The following is a 12349-nucleotide window of genomic DNA, read 5'->3' as shown; positions in this document are numbered from 1 at the left end:
CCTTTCCCCCGGAGGTTTGGGAACTGCCGGGCTGCCGAGCGGAGGCAGCTTTCACCGGCCATCCCCCAGCCACTGCCGCGTTGCGGGGGTCGAGGTGTTTGCTGGGCTCCGGGCGGCGATGCAGCCCCAGAAACCCGCCGAGCAAACAAACATCCCCACCCTGCCCCGCCGGACCCGCTTCTCCTTGCAACCCCAGCGAGGCGCCTGCGGCTGATTCTTCGCAAGTGGCATCGCTGTTTCTTCCCCCAAAAAAAGACTTTTCAAGGGGCAAGCGCCGTTCCCCAGTGGGGAGCAAGTCCCACGGAAGCAAAAGGGAGTTTTCTGCTGCACATGGCTACGGGATGGGGCCGGGAATCGTTATTCTGCAAAGGTTAAGTGGGTCCCGAGGGTGAAGCCGGGTGCTCCAGCTGAGGGAGGGAAGAGGAACACCGGTCAGGCTGTGCAGCCCTCTCCCAGCAGACGTGTAGGTGCATCCAGGGATGCCCGGCGCTCACACGAGCTTAAACCAGAGGAGGAGCGATCCTCAGTACCTGCGCTGTGCAGGATTAGCCCTTGAACCCAGAACTCGTTGGAGACGAGGTGACAAGCGCAGCGGGGTCCCTATGGGAGGGAAGGGGAAATGCGCTCCCCATGCCCCCAAGTCTGCTCCGCAGGTGGGGCACGAAGCCGCTTCCTCCGGCACAGGCACCGGCACCGGTACCGGCACCGGCGGGGCGGGGGCGCGGCAGCGCTCGGCGCCGGCCCGGCGCTGCGGGCGCGGAGCGGGGAGGCAGCCCCGGTGTGGTGGCCGGCTGGTGCTGTCCGGGATGCTGCTCCCCGAAAAAAAAAGGGGGCACAGCCCCGGGGGGGACCTTCACCTTTGCAGATACGTGGGGCAGGATGGGGACAGGGATGGTTTCGGGAATGGGATACAGGTGGAAAATAGGGATGGGGGCTCCAGGCTTCCCAGTAACCCCACAGATTTCTCTTGAAACGAATTGGGTTTCGCTGTCACGTCTAAACCCTACAAACGTGGCTGGCTTTGGGAGCAGATGCCTTCACTTTTTACGAGTCTCTTGAAGTTGTAACATTCCTAATCGACAGCAGATCTTCGCTGTGGAAAAGCGCAGCGTATTCCCTGCGTGTCAGTGCTAATAGTGGTTTTGTATCCCGTTCCCGGTATTAGGTTCCCCACCGTTACAAGTTGACATAATGCAAATTAGCAAGGGACATCATAAAAATCCATCCGAGAATAAAGGGTTTGGAACAGCACACTCTTCATAACTTAAACACCAGATATTTAAACCAAATGTACTTAACAAGGCAGTTAACCTGAAACTTTAGTTCAATCGCCAGTGGGTTGACAAGTCCAAATATTTTTATTTTTTAACAAATACGTAAATATCAGACTATACGTTATCCAAGCAGCTTTCAGCGACAGCTTCCAGTAATACTCTGGGATGGAATAATATCCCAACGACCCGCTTTGATTATAAAGTATTTTCGCGTGGGAATAATTTTCTGTGTCTCCCTCTCCCCTGGACACTGCGATCTTTTACTGCCCTTTATTTCGATGTTTAAGTATTTATTTCGGAATTATAGTTTATGTAACTGGAAGTGTAATTTTTTTTGTTGTTCCCTTACAGGCAGCATGTGCAGGTATCATTGCTGTTGTTGTGCTTACCATCTCAACTAATCTGCTATTTCTCTAAAGACAGCTGCGATTTTTGTTTTATTAATGCACGCACCCACCCCCAGCTATACCAAGATTCTTCCTCTGGCAAAAGAGAAATCTTCAGCTAGAAGAGCATATCTCCGGTTTGATTCTTGGTTTAGGGACACTTGGGGATCCTACATTCGTGTTCTGACAGCAGAATTTGAAAACCGTTTTTGAAAATGCAACCTTATTCGAAGGCATCAACTTACAGCATCGGGCACAGGATCACACTCTCGACATTTCGACCCCCAGAACAGGAATAAAAGTGCTAGGTTTTGGGCTTGGGATATTTTTTTTGGGGGGGAGGGGGGGGGGAATAATAAGAAAGAAAGAGAGAAAGAAAGAAACAAAGAAAGAAAACAACAGCACGAAATGAGAGAGAACTGAAGAAGCCGGGATGAGTGAACGTCTTTGCTTCGCCTCTGCCTCATAAAAATGCCACTCGTTTACGAAAGAGGGAACGAAAATCTCTTCGCCTGCCCCGAGCAGTGAGCAGTATTGGACCCCAGACTCTCCCCAGAAATAGGGATGCTTTGCGGATGAAATGGCAGTGCTAGGGCTTACTTCGCCACGCTACTGTCGTGTTCATGAACGCTTATTCTGCAGGATCATAACGCAGTGTTTTCTTGTTTCTGTTTTGTTGATTTTTTTTTTATTATTTATTTATTTGCTTGTTTGTTTTTCCTCCGGAGATGGGCAAAAATCAGTGTAAGAGCAGTGACATGAACAATAAAAAAACAAATTCGTGTCCCTGAGCGCGGACCATGTTATCCTGACGGATCTGTCTTCGCTAGCGTATTATATTACTCTGGTTCCTCGGGACAATGTAATACACCCAAGCAATTTTTCCCCCTTCACGGATCTAAAGGAGTGTGAACCGATGGATGAATAGAAAAACAAATAAGCAAGGAGATTATGGCCTCAGGATTAATTATAAAGCACGTTTAACCTTTTTCTTTCGAGGGTTATTTTCCTTTGCCTGCTTCGCCCGAGTAGTCTGACTCCCCCCGGACCTAAGCAGGGCTCTGCGGCTCCCGATCCGTGGGGGATCCGCACGCCGCGGAACCCCTCCCGTGGTGCGGGGAGTGACCGTCCCTGGCCATGGGAGGGGGACGGGAGGAAGGCACCGAGGTCAGGGGCGCTGGGGCAGAAAGTGGGGACAGGCTGGGATGCTGGGCGGGGGGAGGAAGCGGCTCTAACCCGGGGGTGGACCCCTCACAGGTAAGCGGCTCCTGGGGTCCTCTCGGAGGATTTTCTCAGAGAGGGAGAACAACTTGCGATCCCAAAATCCTCCCGGAGGGAGCAGATCCCTCCCTCCATCCTCCCCCCACTTTTTTTTTTTTGTTTCCTTTCTTTCTTTCTTTCCTTCTTTCTTTCTGCCCTTCTCCCCCTCCCTCCCTGCGCAGGTCCCGGTGAGTCCTGTCCCGCGGCTCGGCGGGGAGGGGGCGTAGCGAGGCCAGCCGGGAGCGGAGCGGTGCGGAGCGATGCGGTGAGCCGGCGCAGGCAGCGCGGCCGGGGGAGCGCGCCTCTCCGCCGCGGCGCATCGCGGATCTGCACGGGGACCCCCCCCCCGCCTCCCGCCCCGGGAGGCCGCTCAGCCGCGGGGACCACGCGTAGCAGGCCCCGGGGAGATGCCCCGGGGGAGGCAGCGGGAGCCGGGCGGGGGGGCGAGATCACACGTTTGCGGGCTGCGAGCCCCGCGCTGCTGCGCCTCCGGGAGAAGCGGGTTGCAAAGTTGGTTCTTCCCAGCCAGAAACTTTCTCCCTGCGTGCGCATGCCCGGAGTGTGGTGGGAGGTTGAGGGGGGGAGCTGGGAGGAGGGGGGGTTGAAATAAGGAGGCGGCTGGAGGGAAGGGATCGGTTCAGTCTGAGCTCGGCTGCTCCCGGGCGCGTTTGCACTCCGGCACACGCAGGCGGCGCCGGGAGCGGGAGGAGGGAGAGCCCCTCCGTCCCCATCGGCCAGAGCACCTGGACACCTGGCCCCGCTGCTCGCTCGGATCTGCCCGCACCCGCTGGAGGAGCAGCGGGGTGGGCTGGGGAGAGAGCTGTGCTCCCCAGGGCCAGCAGAGACACTGACTTAGCCCAACCTCCTTTTTTTTTTTTCCTATTATTTTTTCTAATATTTTATTTTACCAGCTCCAATTTAGCCCAGGATCTTTTAACTGCTGCCAGCGGTGGAGCACAGATCGAGATTAGGTAAATAAAAAGAACAACTCATTTTGTTTGGTTTTTGTTTTGCCAGGCCTCGGGGGTTGGGGATATCGATCCAAACACCTCCTTTTCTCTCCCTCCTTTCTTTCTTTCCCCCCATTCCCTCCCCACCATCCCCTGGATGGTGCAGAAGAAGGGGGCAAATTGTGGTTCACGTGAAGAGGACTGTTCTCCTTGGGGCGGGTGGAGGGCTGGGGGAAGCCTTCACATGGGGCTCGGATATTTTGATGCTATTTAAAGATTTGCCTTCCCCTTTCAAAGCTGTTTATCCCCGCTTGCGGAGGAGCTGTGTTTTTGACCCGAGCTAAAAATGACACATACGAGCTGCAAACCAGAAATCTGAATGTCCGTTATGGACTTGAACGTTCAGCTTCTCTCCTCTCTATTCTTTTCTTTCCTTTTCTCTTCTTTCTTTCTTGCTTGCTTCCTTTCTTTCTTTCCTACTCCATTTTTAGTGTTTTAGGGTCCGAGAAGCCTTCTCTGTTTCTTCCCAAGGCCATAACAGAAATGAATCTGATGTTTATATTTGTCTGAATGGATCAAAACAAGTTCAGCGTAGGGAAAGACTGAGCTTCTCTCGAGGCCGAGCCTATAAAGTGTCAGTGCAAAGCCAAGGATCAGGGTATGGTTGTTATAGTTGGCTTTTGGGAGGGAAACTGTAAAAGTCGAGCATTTTGGAGATTACCGTAGCGGTGTCCGATAAAACGCGAGCAGGGCAAGAGGGGAGAGCCATGTCCCGGACAGGTGCACAGTAGGTCCAGTTTAGCAAGTCCGAAGCCAACTGAGGAAAGGGGCCAACCCCTAAAGCAGGGCTGAGCTCGGGACCCCACAGCGGCGGTGCCGCGCTGCGCAGCTCGGCGGCCGGAGCCCGGCTGCGGGGGGCGGCCGGGGACGGCGTCCCCTCGGCCGGCCAGGCCCGGGGATGCGCCTCGGTGCCCTGCTTGCCCCCCCGGGGGTGTCACCGCAAAGGTTTTGCCCCCCACTCGTGGCTGTGAGTGCTGTGGCCGTGGGAAGCGAGGAGTACAGAGGGAAGAAATCCTCCGTGCCGCCGGGAGAGAGGAAGGACATTTATTCGTACGCAGGGGAGGCACCGGGCGTTTCTCTAGGGAGAAAGCGAGAATGAATCTTGTGCTGGCGGGGGGGGGGGGGGCTTTATACACCCGAGGGGATTAAAAAAAAAACCCCACGCACACAAAACCCCTAAACTAACCTAAAAACTTCTGCAGGAGAGGGTTGCGGGGCCTGTCCCCTGCGGCCTCCCGTTCGGCACCCACCCGCGCCCGCCGCCCGCCCAGCGAGCCCTCGCGGCCGCTGTCCCACGGGGACCCGCACCCGGGGGTAGGGCTTTTTTTTTTCGTGTGGTTTTGGATAAAGGCTGCCCCGGGCAGTGTAGCGATCGCTGGTGCAGTCGGACCCCGGTTATTTATTTATTACTATTATTACTATTGCGAGACTAAAATCCGCCGCATTCATGCTCGTTCGCAATGGTGGTCTGGAGAAACTTGTCAACACTGATTTCGTGATAAAATGTGAATGATGATTTTATAAGGATTGAGCGGAGATATCCAAGGCACATGCTGACTGAGTCTTTCCAGTCCTCATTAATGTTAGCAATTAACTCTTTCACGCTCAATTAGCCCTGAATAAACCTGCTTTAATAGATTCTGCACACTTCATTAATACTTTGAATAAATCTGTGCTGAACAATGCACTTTATTCCTCAGGAGCACCACGGTCGAATAATGCGGAGCGAAAGGGCAATTTTATTCCCTTTCCAGTTAGTTTCCCAAACACAGATAAATTGTAAGCTCTAGTTCCTCGCTCAAACTGATAGGAAGGGAAAATCTCGTCCCCTCAAAGGGGACAAAGTAAGTAGCTGACCTGGTGGCAAAACTCTGCACAGCGATGCGATGCAGCCGAAAGGACAGGGCTACCAGACTTTAAAGGACTCAGGCAGAACAGGGGCACTTTTTTTGACAGATGAACCTGATGGCTGTAGTTTGAGGCTATCCCAAGAATGCAGCGTTTTATGCCCGCTACTTTATCATGTTTGTAAAAATAAGCAACGTTCTCAGGGTAATTTACCTCCTCCATTCTCCCATGTGGAACTAATTAGCAAACCTCATTATTTATGAGTCAGGTATTTAATGTAACAAATATCCCTTTCAAAGGACACATCGGAAATTGATAATTCAAGGTAGAAAGGAAAAACACCGACTAGCCACAAGATTACTTAAAAATCCATTTTATTTCGCCTCTTGCTATGCTACCAGCAAAAGGCGGCTGGATTTTTCTTTTTCTTTTTTGGCACATAGGGGAGGTGGAATTTAACCTGGAAGGTTAAGATTACAACGGTCTTAAAACAATGGCAACTGGACAATAGCATTACCGTATCTTCAAACGGGACAAAGGGTAAGAAAGCTGGAGACAGATGTACTCTTTCAAGTTTATGATCCTATTTTGCAGGGTAAATTTATCTTGGCATGAGTGGGTTTTGTTTCAGTCAGAACACAAGTGGTTTGTTCTTAATTACTCACCGAGCTAGTTTGTGTTAAAAAAGAAAACCCCGCACAGTTTTATTGTGATGGGGGAATTCAAGCAGAGAACTCGCGGGGTCTTCTTCTGTAAAAAAAAATAAAAAAAGAAGCCCCGATAACGATCTGTTTACATGAAACAGAATTAAAGGTGGAGGTGACACCGAAATCAAAGAAACATTGATCTCTCTGCGGGCAAGCGGGAGAGCGGAGAGTTACTGCGTTGTGAAACACGTTCGCTTTGATGTCCCGAAGAGAAGGGACTTCTTTATGAAATACTCTGTTCTTCATCTATATTTTTGACTATCCCGGTCGCACAGAGCAAAAGTGCAGCTTACATTTCTGGAAAACTGCCAAGAAACTTGTAGTAACGTGAACATTCTGCTCCCACCACCCCTTTTCTTCCTCTTATTTTTTTTCTTTTTCCTTTGTTTTTCTTTTTCTTTTTCTTTTCTTTTTCTTTTCTTTTCTTTTCTTTTTCTTTTCTTTTTCTTTTCTTTTTCTTTTCTTTTTCTTTTTTTGAAAAGTAATAGAACTGTTCTAGCAAAAAAAGGCGGGCGCAATGGATGCTATTATGACCCGACTGTATTTCTCCTTGGTTTCTGCTCCCTTCGTTTAGGAAATTGAAAGAGAATTTTTTTAATGTTATCGAGCAAGAATTTACCCAAGCTGACATAGCAGATTTTTGCTTATATGTTCCATATTAAATGTTTTCTAAGGATACGAAGAAACAAAGAGGGATAAGCCCAGAAATTAACTCAGTTTTCAATAGCATGTTTCATGCTTGAGAGATCTAGGGCTACCTAGACAGGAAAATAGACACGGAGCTGTTGTGACAGACAGAAACAGACATTTCAGGTGCCCGGACAAGAGTGTTTTCTGCTTACTTTGTTCACGGGGTCATCGATTGAGGCATTTGTGCTGTGAAGTGGACGTGCCTAGTGTATGGGCAGCACTAACAAAATAAAAAGCATTTCCCCAGTTGAACAATAAAACAGTCTGGTTGGTTCATCGGCCCTAAATAGTTAAAAAAAAAAAAAATAGGGGAAAAAAAGAGAGGAGAGGGAGGAGAAGGTAATGTGTGCATTTTTCAATCAGCCGCTATCCAAAATGTATCCAATTAAAAAAGGCAAAATGTCACAATCTCTTATTCTGGGTCATTGCGATGGAATTCCTCTAAGGTTTGGGTCTCTCTTCCTGCTGTTGATTTATGTAAAGCGGTGTGAAAGGTGGACCTGGCGTATAGAGCTGTTCAGAGTAAGCTTCTCCCTCTCACACCCTCCCAGCCGCAGCTCCTCGGTCCAGGCAACAGCCCACATATAAATCAGATTTGTTTCCCTGGTCTTTAGACCTCTTCTGCCACCAGTTTCCACCCCCCGCCAGCCCTCCAGCCCAGAGGGACAATTCTTGCTCTGCAGCACTTGGCTGCTTCCTTTTCTGCAAAGGGGCTTTACTCTTCACACGGGGATCTACTGACCCTCCAGGCTGAGTGCTGCGAGGATCCTGCTGGGACTCTGTGTGGATCTTGTGGGGATCCTATGGTGACTCAGCAGGAACCCTATAGGGGATCTCATGGGGACCCTGTGTAGATCCTGTGGGAACCCTGCAGGGAACCTGTGGGATATTATGGGCACCCTACAGGGACCTTACTGGGACCCTATGGGGATCCTGCAAGAAAGCAGCCTCACTGAGGGCAAATCCCAGAGATCGCTTGGGGGGAAAGCGAGTGTAAGCTGTGGGCTGCAGAGTAAGGAGGAGGCTTCCTGGGCTGCAGAGACGTGATGCCTCCAAAAGTCGTGGGTGCTCTCTTGGACCCACAAAGAGGGGAAGCTGTGACCACACCACCATCCCTCAGAAGGCATCTCCTGCCAAATGGTTGACAGCAGCCCGGGCTGGATTTGCAAGCAGGGCCAGATGTGCCTCGATGCTGCTGCCTGGTAGCATTTTCCCCTCCGCCTTGTGGGATGGAATGGATAGGGATCTGGCCCAGAGGAGAGGCTGGAGGCTTGGTGGGACCCTGAAACACAGAGCAAAGCGGTGGCACCCAGCCCAGGGAAGGGCTGCGGCCCTGCGGCCCTGCAGCTGGTGGGCTGAGTGTCCCCACGGGAAGGGTCCCTCCAGCCCTCGCCTTTTTGCCTTTTGAAGGGTTCTAATTAAGCGATTGCCTAGATTAAGATGTGGGCTTGAACCCAGGCACTTCCCCCTGGGGAGGGCAAATGGCACTTCAGATTCGTCACCCAAACTCCGTGTTTTCCCATTTCTTTTTGCAGTACATAAGAGGGAGGGCTGTGGGCTGTTTATTTTTCCCCCAAGAAAATTTTGAGGATTTTCTTTTTTTGAATGAGGGAGGACGTGCAGTTCTGAGCACCCAACTGCCTCCACTACCCCAGAGGCAGAGTCTTGGTTGAGGCCAGACTGCAGGGATGTGAGCGACCCAGGGGCAGCGGGCTCTCTGCACCCCTCCGTGTGTCACCTCAAGGGTCAGGCCTAAAGGCAGTTTTTGTGGATAGATGTAGTGGGCAGTATCCCACAATTTTCTAAAGGCTGAGGGCATCCAGGAAGGGATTTTAAATTACATGGGAGAAACCTGAGCTTTGTGGGCCAAAACAGCATCTCTTTGCTGTCCCTGTGAAGATGATCATCAGTGGTCTACCTAGCACAGGGACGTTGTTGGGGGATGAATGACTGTGGATGAGGTACAACTTTTGTGTGCAAGGGACGGGGAAAAGAGGGATCTGCAGACCTGTGGGGATACACTTGCAGCCAAGAGCTGGTCAGGCCTCTCCAAGTCCAAGTCAGCCTCCTCCTGCGTCTTTGGAGAAGGGTGTTAATGAAGGGTGGGGTGAGAAATTACCTCTGCTTTTATTTTCATGTAAATCCACCCTTCCCTCTTCCCTTCTTCATCTTTATTTTCCAGATCTTTTCCTCCCCTGTTCCCAAGATCCTCCTCCTGAGCGGCCACCATGGGAAGTAAGACCCTGCCGGCCCCAGTGCCTATCCACCCTTCCCTCCAGCTCACCAACTACTCCTTCCTGCAAGCGTTCAATGGGCTGCCCGCTGTGCCCTCTGACCATCTCTCCAACCTCTACGGCTTCAGTGCCCTGCACGCCGTACACCTGCACCAGTGGACTTTGGGGTACCCGGCCATGCATCTGCCCCGCTCCTCCTTCTCCAAGGTGCCCAGCATGTCGAGCTTGGTGGATGCACGGTTCCAGCTGCCAACTTTCCCACTCTTCCCACATGTCATCCAGCCCAAGCAAGAGACCACCAATGTGACCCTCAAAGCCAAACCCCGCTTCGACTTTGCCAACTTAGCAGTGGCTGCCACACAAGAGGACCACTCTAAACTGGGACAGGCAGACAGTCAGGGTTCCCCCCCAGGGCTGGGGTCTTTGCTTGAGGTGACAAAACTCTCTCCAGAGAAGAAACCCACACGGGGAAGGTTACCATCCAAAACCAAGAAGGAGTTTGTGTGTAAATTCTGTGGCAGGCACTTCACCAAGTCCTACAACCTTTTGATCCATGAAAGAACCCACACGGATGAACGGCCCTACACGTGTGACATTTGCCACAAGGCCTTCAGAAGACAGGATCACCTGAGGGATCACAGGTAATGATTCTTCTTCTGCCCTTTTTTCCTTGCGTGTCCGTACTCTCCCGGTTACTCACCTACACTCATGAAGGTGCTTGTAAGAAAAGTCATGTCCCTGGTCAGCCGGTAATGCTCTCTCTAGTTTTTCCTCCGCCCACTGTTGGTGGAGGAACTCATATAACTCACTTTGAAAGACAGGCCTGTTCTTGTACTCACTCACCCCACTAAAATGACTTGCACAGCCTCCTCCTTAGCTTCCGTGGACATTTTCACCCTCCATTTGTATCGTCTTGTGTCCTCTGCCTTTGTGATCATTCAGAAGTGTCACGAAGACACGCAGCCTCATGAGCTCAAATTAGAGAGAAGCTCTTTTTCCCTAAGAAAGGCACCCTTGTAAGCCTCTGTCACCCCCTTCTCTTCTTGCACACCCACATATGGGTGATTGCCTGAGAGCCGCGCTCCAGCACTCTCAGTCTCAGCAGTAGGTGCAAAAAGCTCCAGAGTGTTCTCCATCAGGTAGGTCGCTGCTGAGTTCAGGCCGGTTATTTCTGACATCTCGATTGTTTTTCTCTCCTTAGATATATCCATTCTAAAGAAAAGCCTTTTAAGTGTCAAGAATGTGGGAAAGGATTTTGCCAGTCCAGAACGCTAGCTGTCCACAAGACACTGCACACGCAAGTAAAGGAACTGAAACCTGCCAAACTTAAGTGCTGAATCTCCAACTTCTACGAACTTTTCCTTCCCTTCAGACTTCACACCAAAACCAGAGCAGAAACAAAACTTTCAGGATGGGAGCACTGAACTTTGCGTTTTGTTTTTGTTTGTACTTTAAAATGAGCGAAGTCCACACTGTCCCCGCCCAAGAAACTAACTTCCTAAGTCGTGGGTGAAAAGGTTATTTTGCATTTAAAATATACATGAATGATGCAGAGAGTGCTAGCTGACTTGTATGGCTTTGATAAACTTTATGCCAAAAGGTGGTGCTCACGTGTTGGACAGGAGTCTCTTTAAAACCAAACAAAAACCCACAAGCGTCCCGCCCCCTCCAAATCCCAATTAAAAAATAACAGAATCATAGCTTCCAAAAGTATTACTTTAAAAAAAAGCCCAACAACCTCTTATTTTATACTTTTTTTTTTTGACTGTATAAAGCTTCTTATTTTTACACTTCAGGAAACACAGAGAATTCCGGAAGATGATTAAGAACTGAGATGGTGGTTTCTTATCACAGCACCATTAGGACAAGGAGAAGGACAACTTGCAAATCTCATTTACTAGTTTGTTTTTTTTTAAAAGGAGAAGAAAATTAATGTTTGGAAATGACCTAAATGTCTCAAGTGAGGAGTCTTATCATGCTCTGGAAAATGCATCCAGATCTTAGACCTGCAGGTCCCCGGTGTTTGGGACAATTCAGTGTTCATGGGACATGAGATCTTTTCTTTTTTGCCTTGTGGTCTAGTGCGCTGCGAGGAGGTTTGTGACTTGTGGACTTATTTAAAAAATCCCAGAGGAAAGAAAGATGGCAACATGTCAAACTGATGGTATGCACACCGTGGGTTTAGTGGTACTTTAAAGTGTTCGCATCCTGATGAGAGAGAACAAATCTCAACCTGAGAGCGTATTTTTTTAAATGCTGGCTTTCTGAACAGTGTATTCAAATTAAGAGACATTCCAATAAGTTTTGTTTATTAAAAAAAAAAAAGTTGTATGGCTGTTTGGCACTTTATGCTGATTATTGGTAATTGACATTTATCACTGGATTGTGTGTGTTTTTTAAGTATTAAAATAAATCGTTATTTTACAGGCAAGTCTGCATGGACTACATATGTGTTCATTTGGTTTCTGGTCTCTTCCCTAGCAAATCCTCTCTGTCAATATTCAGACTTTTTTTTTTTTTTTGAGTTAACTTGGTATTTCCTCAGTGTTTGTTTCTACCAGCCTTGGAAAGTCTGGATCTTTCTTTTACGTATAAGCTTTCCCTCTCCACATTTTCTTTTTCTTTTTTTCCCCCCCCCTTTTTTCTTCCCCTCCTCCTTTTTTTCTTTTTTTTTTTTCCCATTTTCTTTTTTTTTTTTTTTTTTTTTAAGGCTAACAAAAGTAAACAGATCTGCAGGGGGTCAAATAATTTTGCTGCTAGTGCGGAAAAAAAAAATCGTCTTGGGTAACTAAATCTTAGGTATTAGCTGATAAGATTAGGTGTCAGAAGTGTTATAAAACAAATCAGATGAGTAATGGGCAAACTGTTGCTGCTTTCACAGCGGGGAGAGCCGCCTTCGCACACCCTTCCCTTCTCTTGTCAGGAGCGGGCATTTTTCAG

At 49.5% G+C, this 12349-nt stretch overlaps 1 protein-coding gene across 1 annotated transcript; it reads left to right on the top strand.

Moving 5' to 3' along the window:
- Window positions 1-3576: 3576 nt before the first annotated feature.
- On the top strand, window positions 3577-11792 carry OSR1 (odd-skipped related transcription factor 1). Its single transcript, XM_068407474.1, has 3 exons — window positions 3577-3891; window positions 9358-10050; window positions 10611-11792. The coding sequence occupies exons 2-3, from the start codon at window positions 9404-9406 to the stop codon at window positions 10744-10746; spliced, it is 783 nt and encodes a 260-aa protein (XP_068263575.1). The 5' UTR covers window positions 3577-3891; window positions 9358-9403; the 3' UTR covers window positions 10747-11792.
- The last annotated feature ends 557 nt before the right edge of the window (window positions 11793-12349 follow it).

This window comes from Nyctibius grandis, chromosome 1 (genome assembly GCF_013368605.1).
Source record: "Nyctibius grandis isolate bNycGra1 chromosome 1, bNycGra1.pri, whole genome shotgun sequence".
Classification (NCBI taxonomy): Eukaryota; Metazoa; Chordata; class Aves; order Nyctibiiformes; family Nyctibiidae; genus Nyctibius; species Nyctibius grandis.
The sequence above is the reverse complement of the archived record's forward strand: the minus strand, read 5'-3'. Positions and strand labels throughout refer to the sequence as shown.

What these genes read in the sequence shown, in the direction of transcription:
- OSR1 (XM_068407474.1), top strand. Translation starts at nt 9,404, where the DNA reads ATGGGAAGTAAGACCCTGCCGGCCCCAGTGCCTATCCACCCTTCCCTC. An exon ending in GATCACCTGAGGGATCACAG is followed by an intron (nt 10,051 to 10,610) that starts GTAATGATTCTT and finishes TTCTCTCCTTAG; the next exon opens with ATATATCCATTCTAAAGAAA.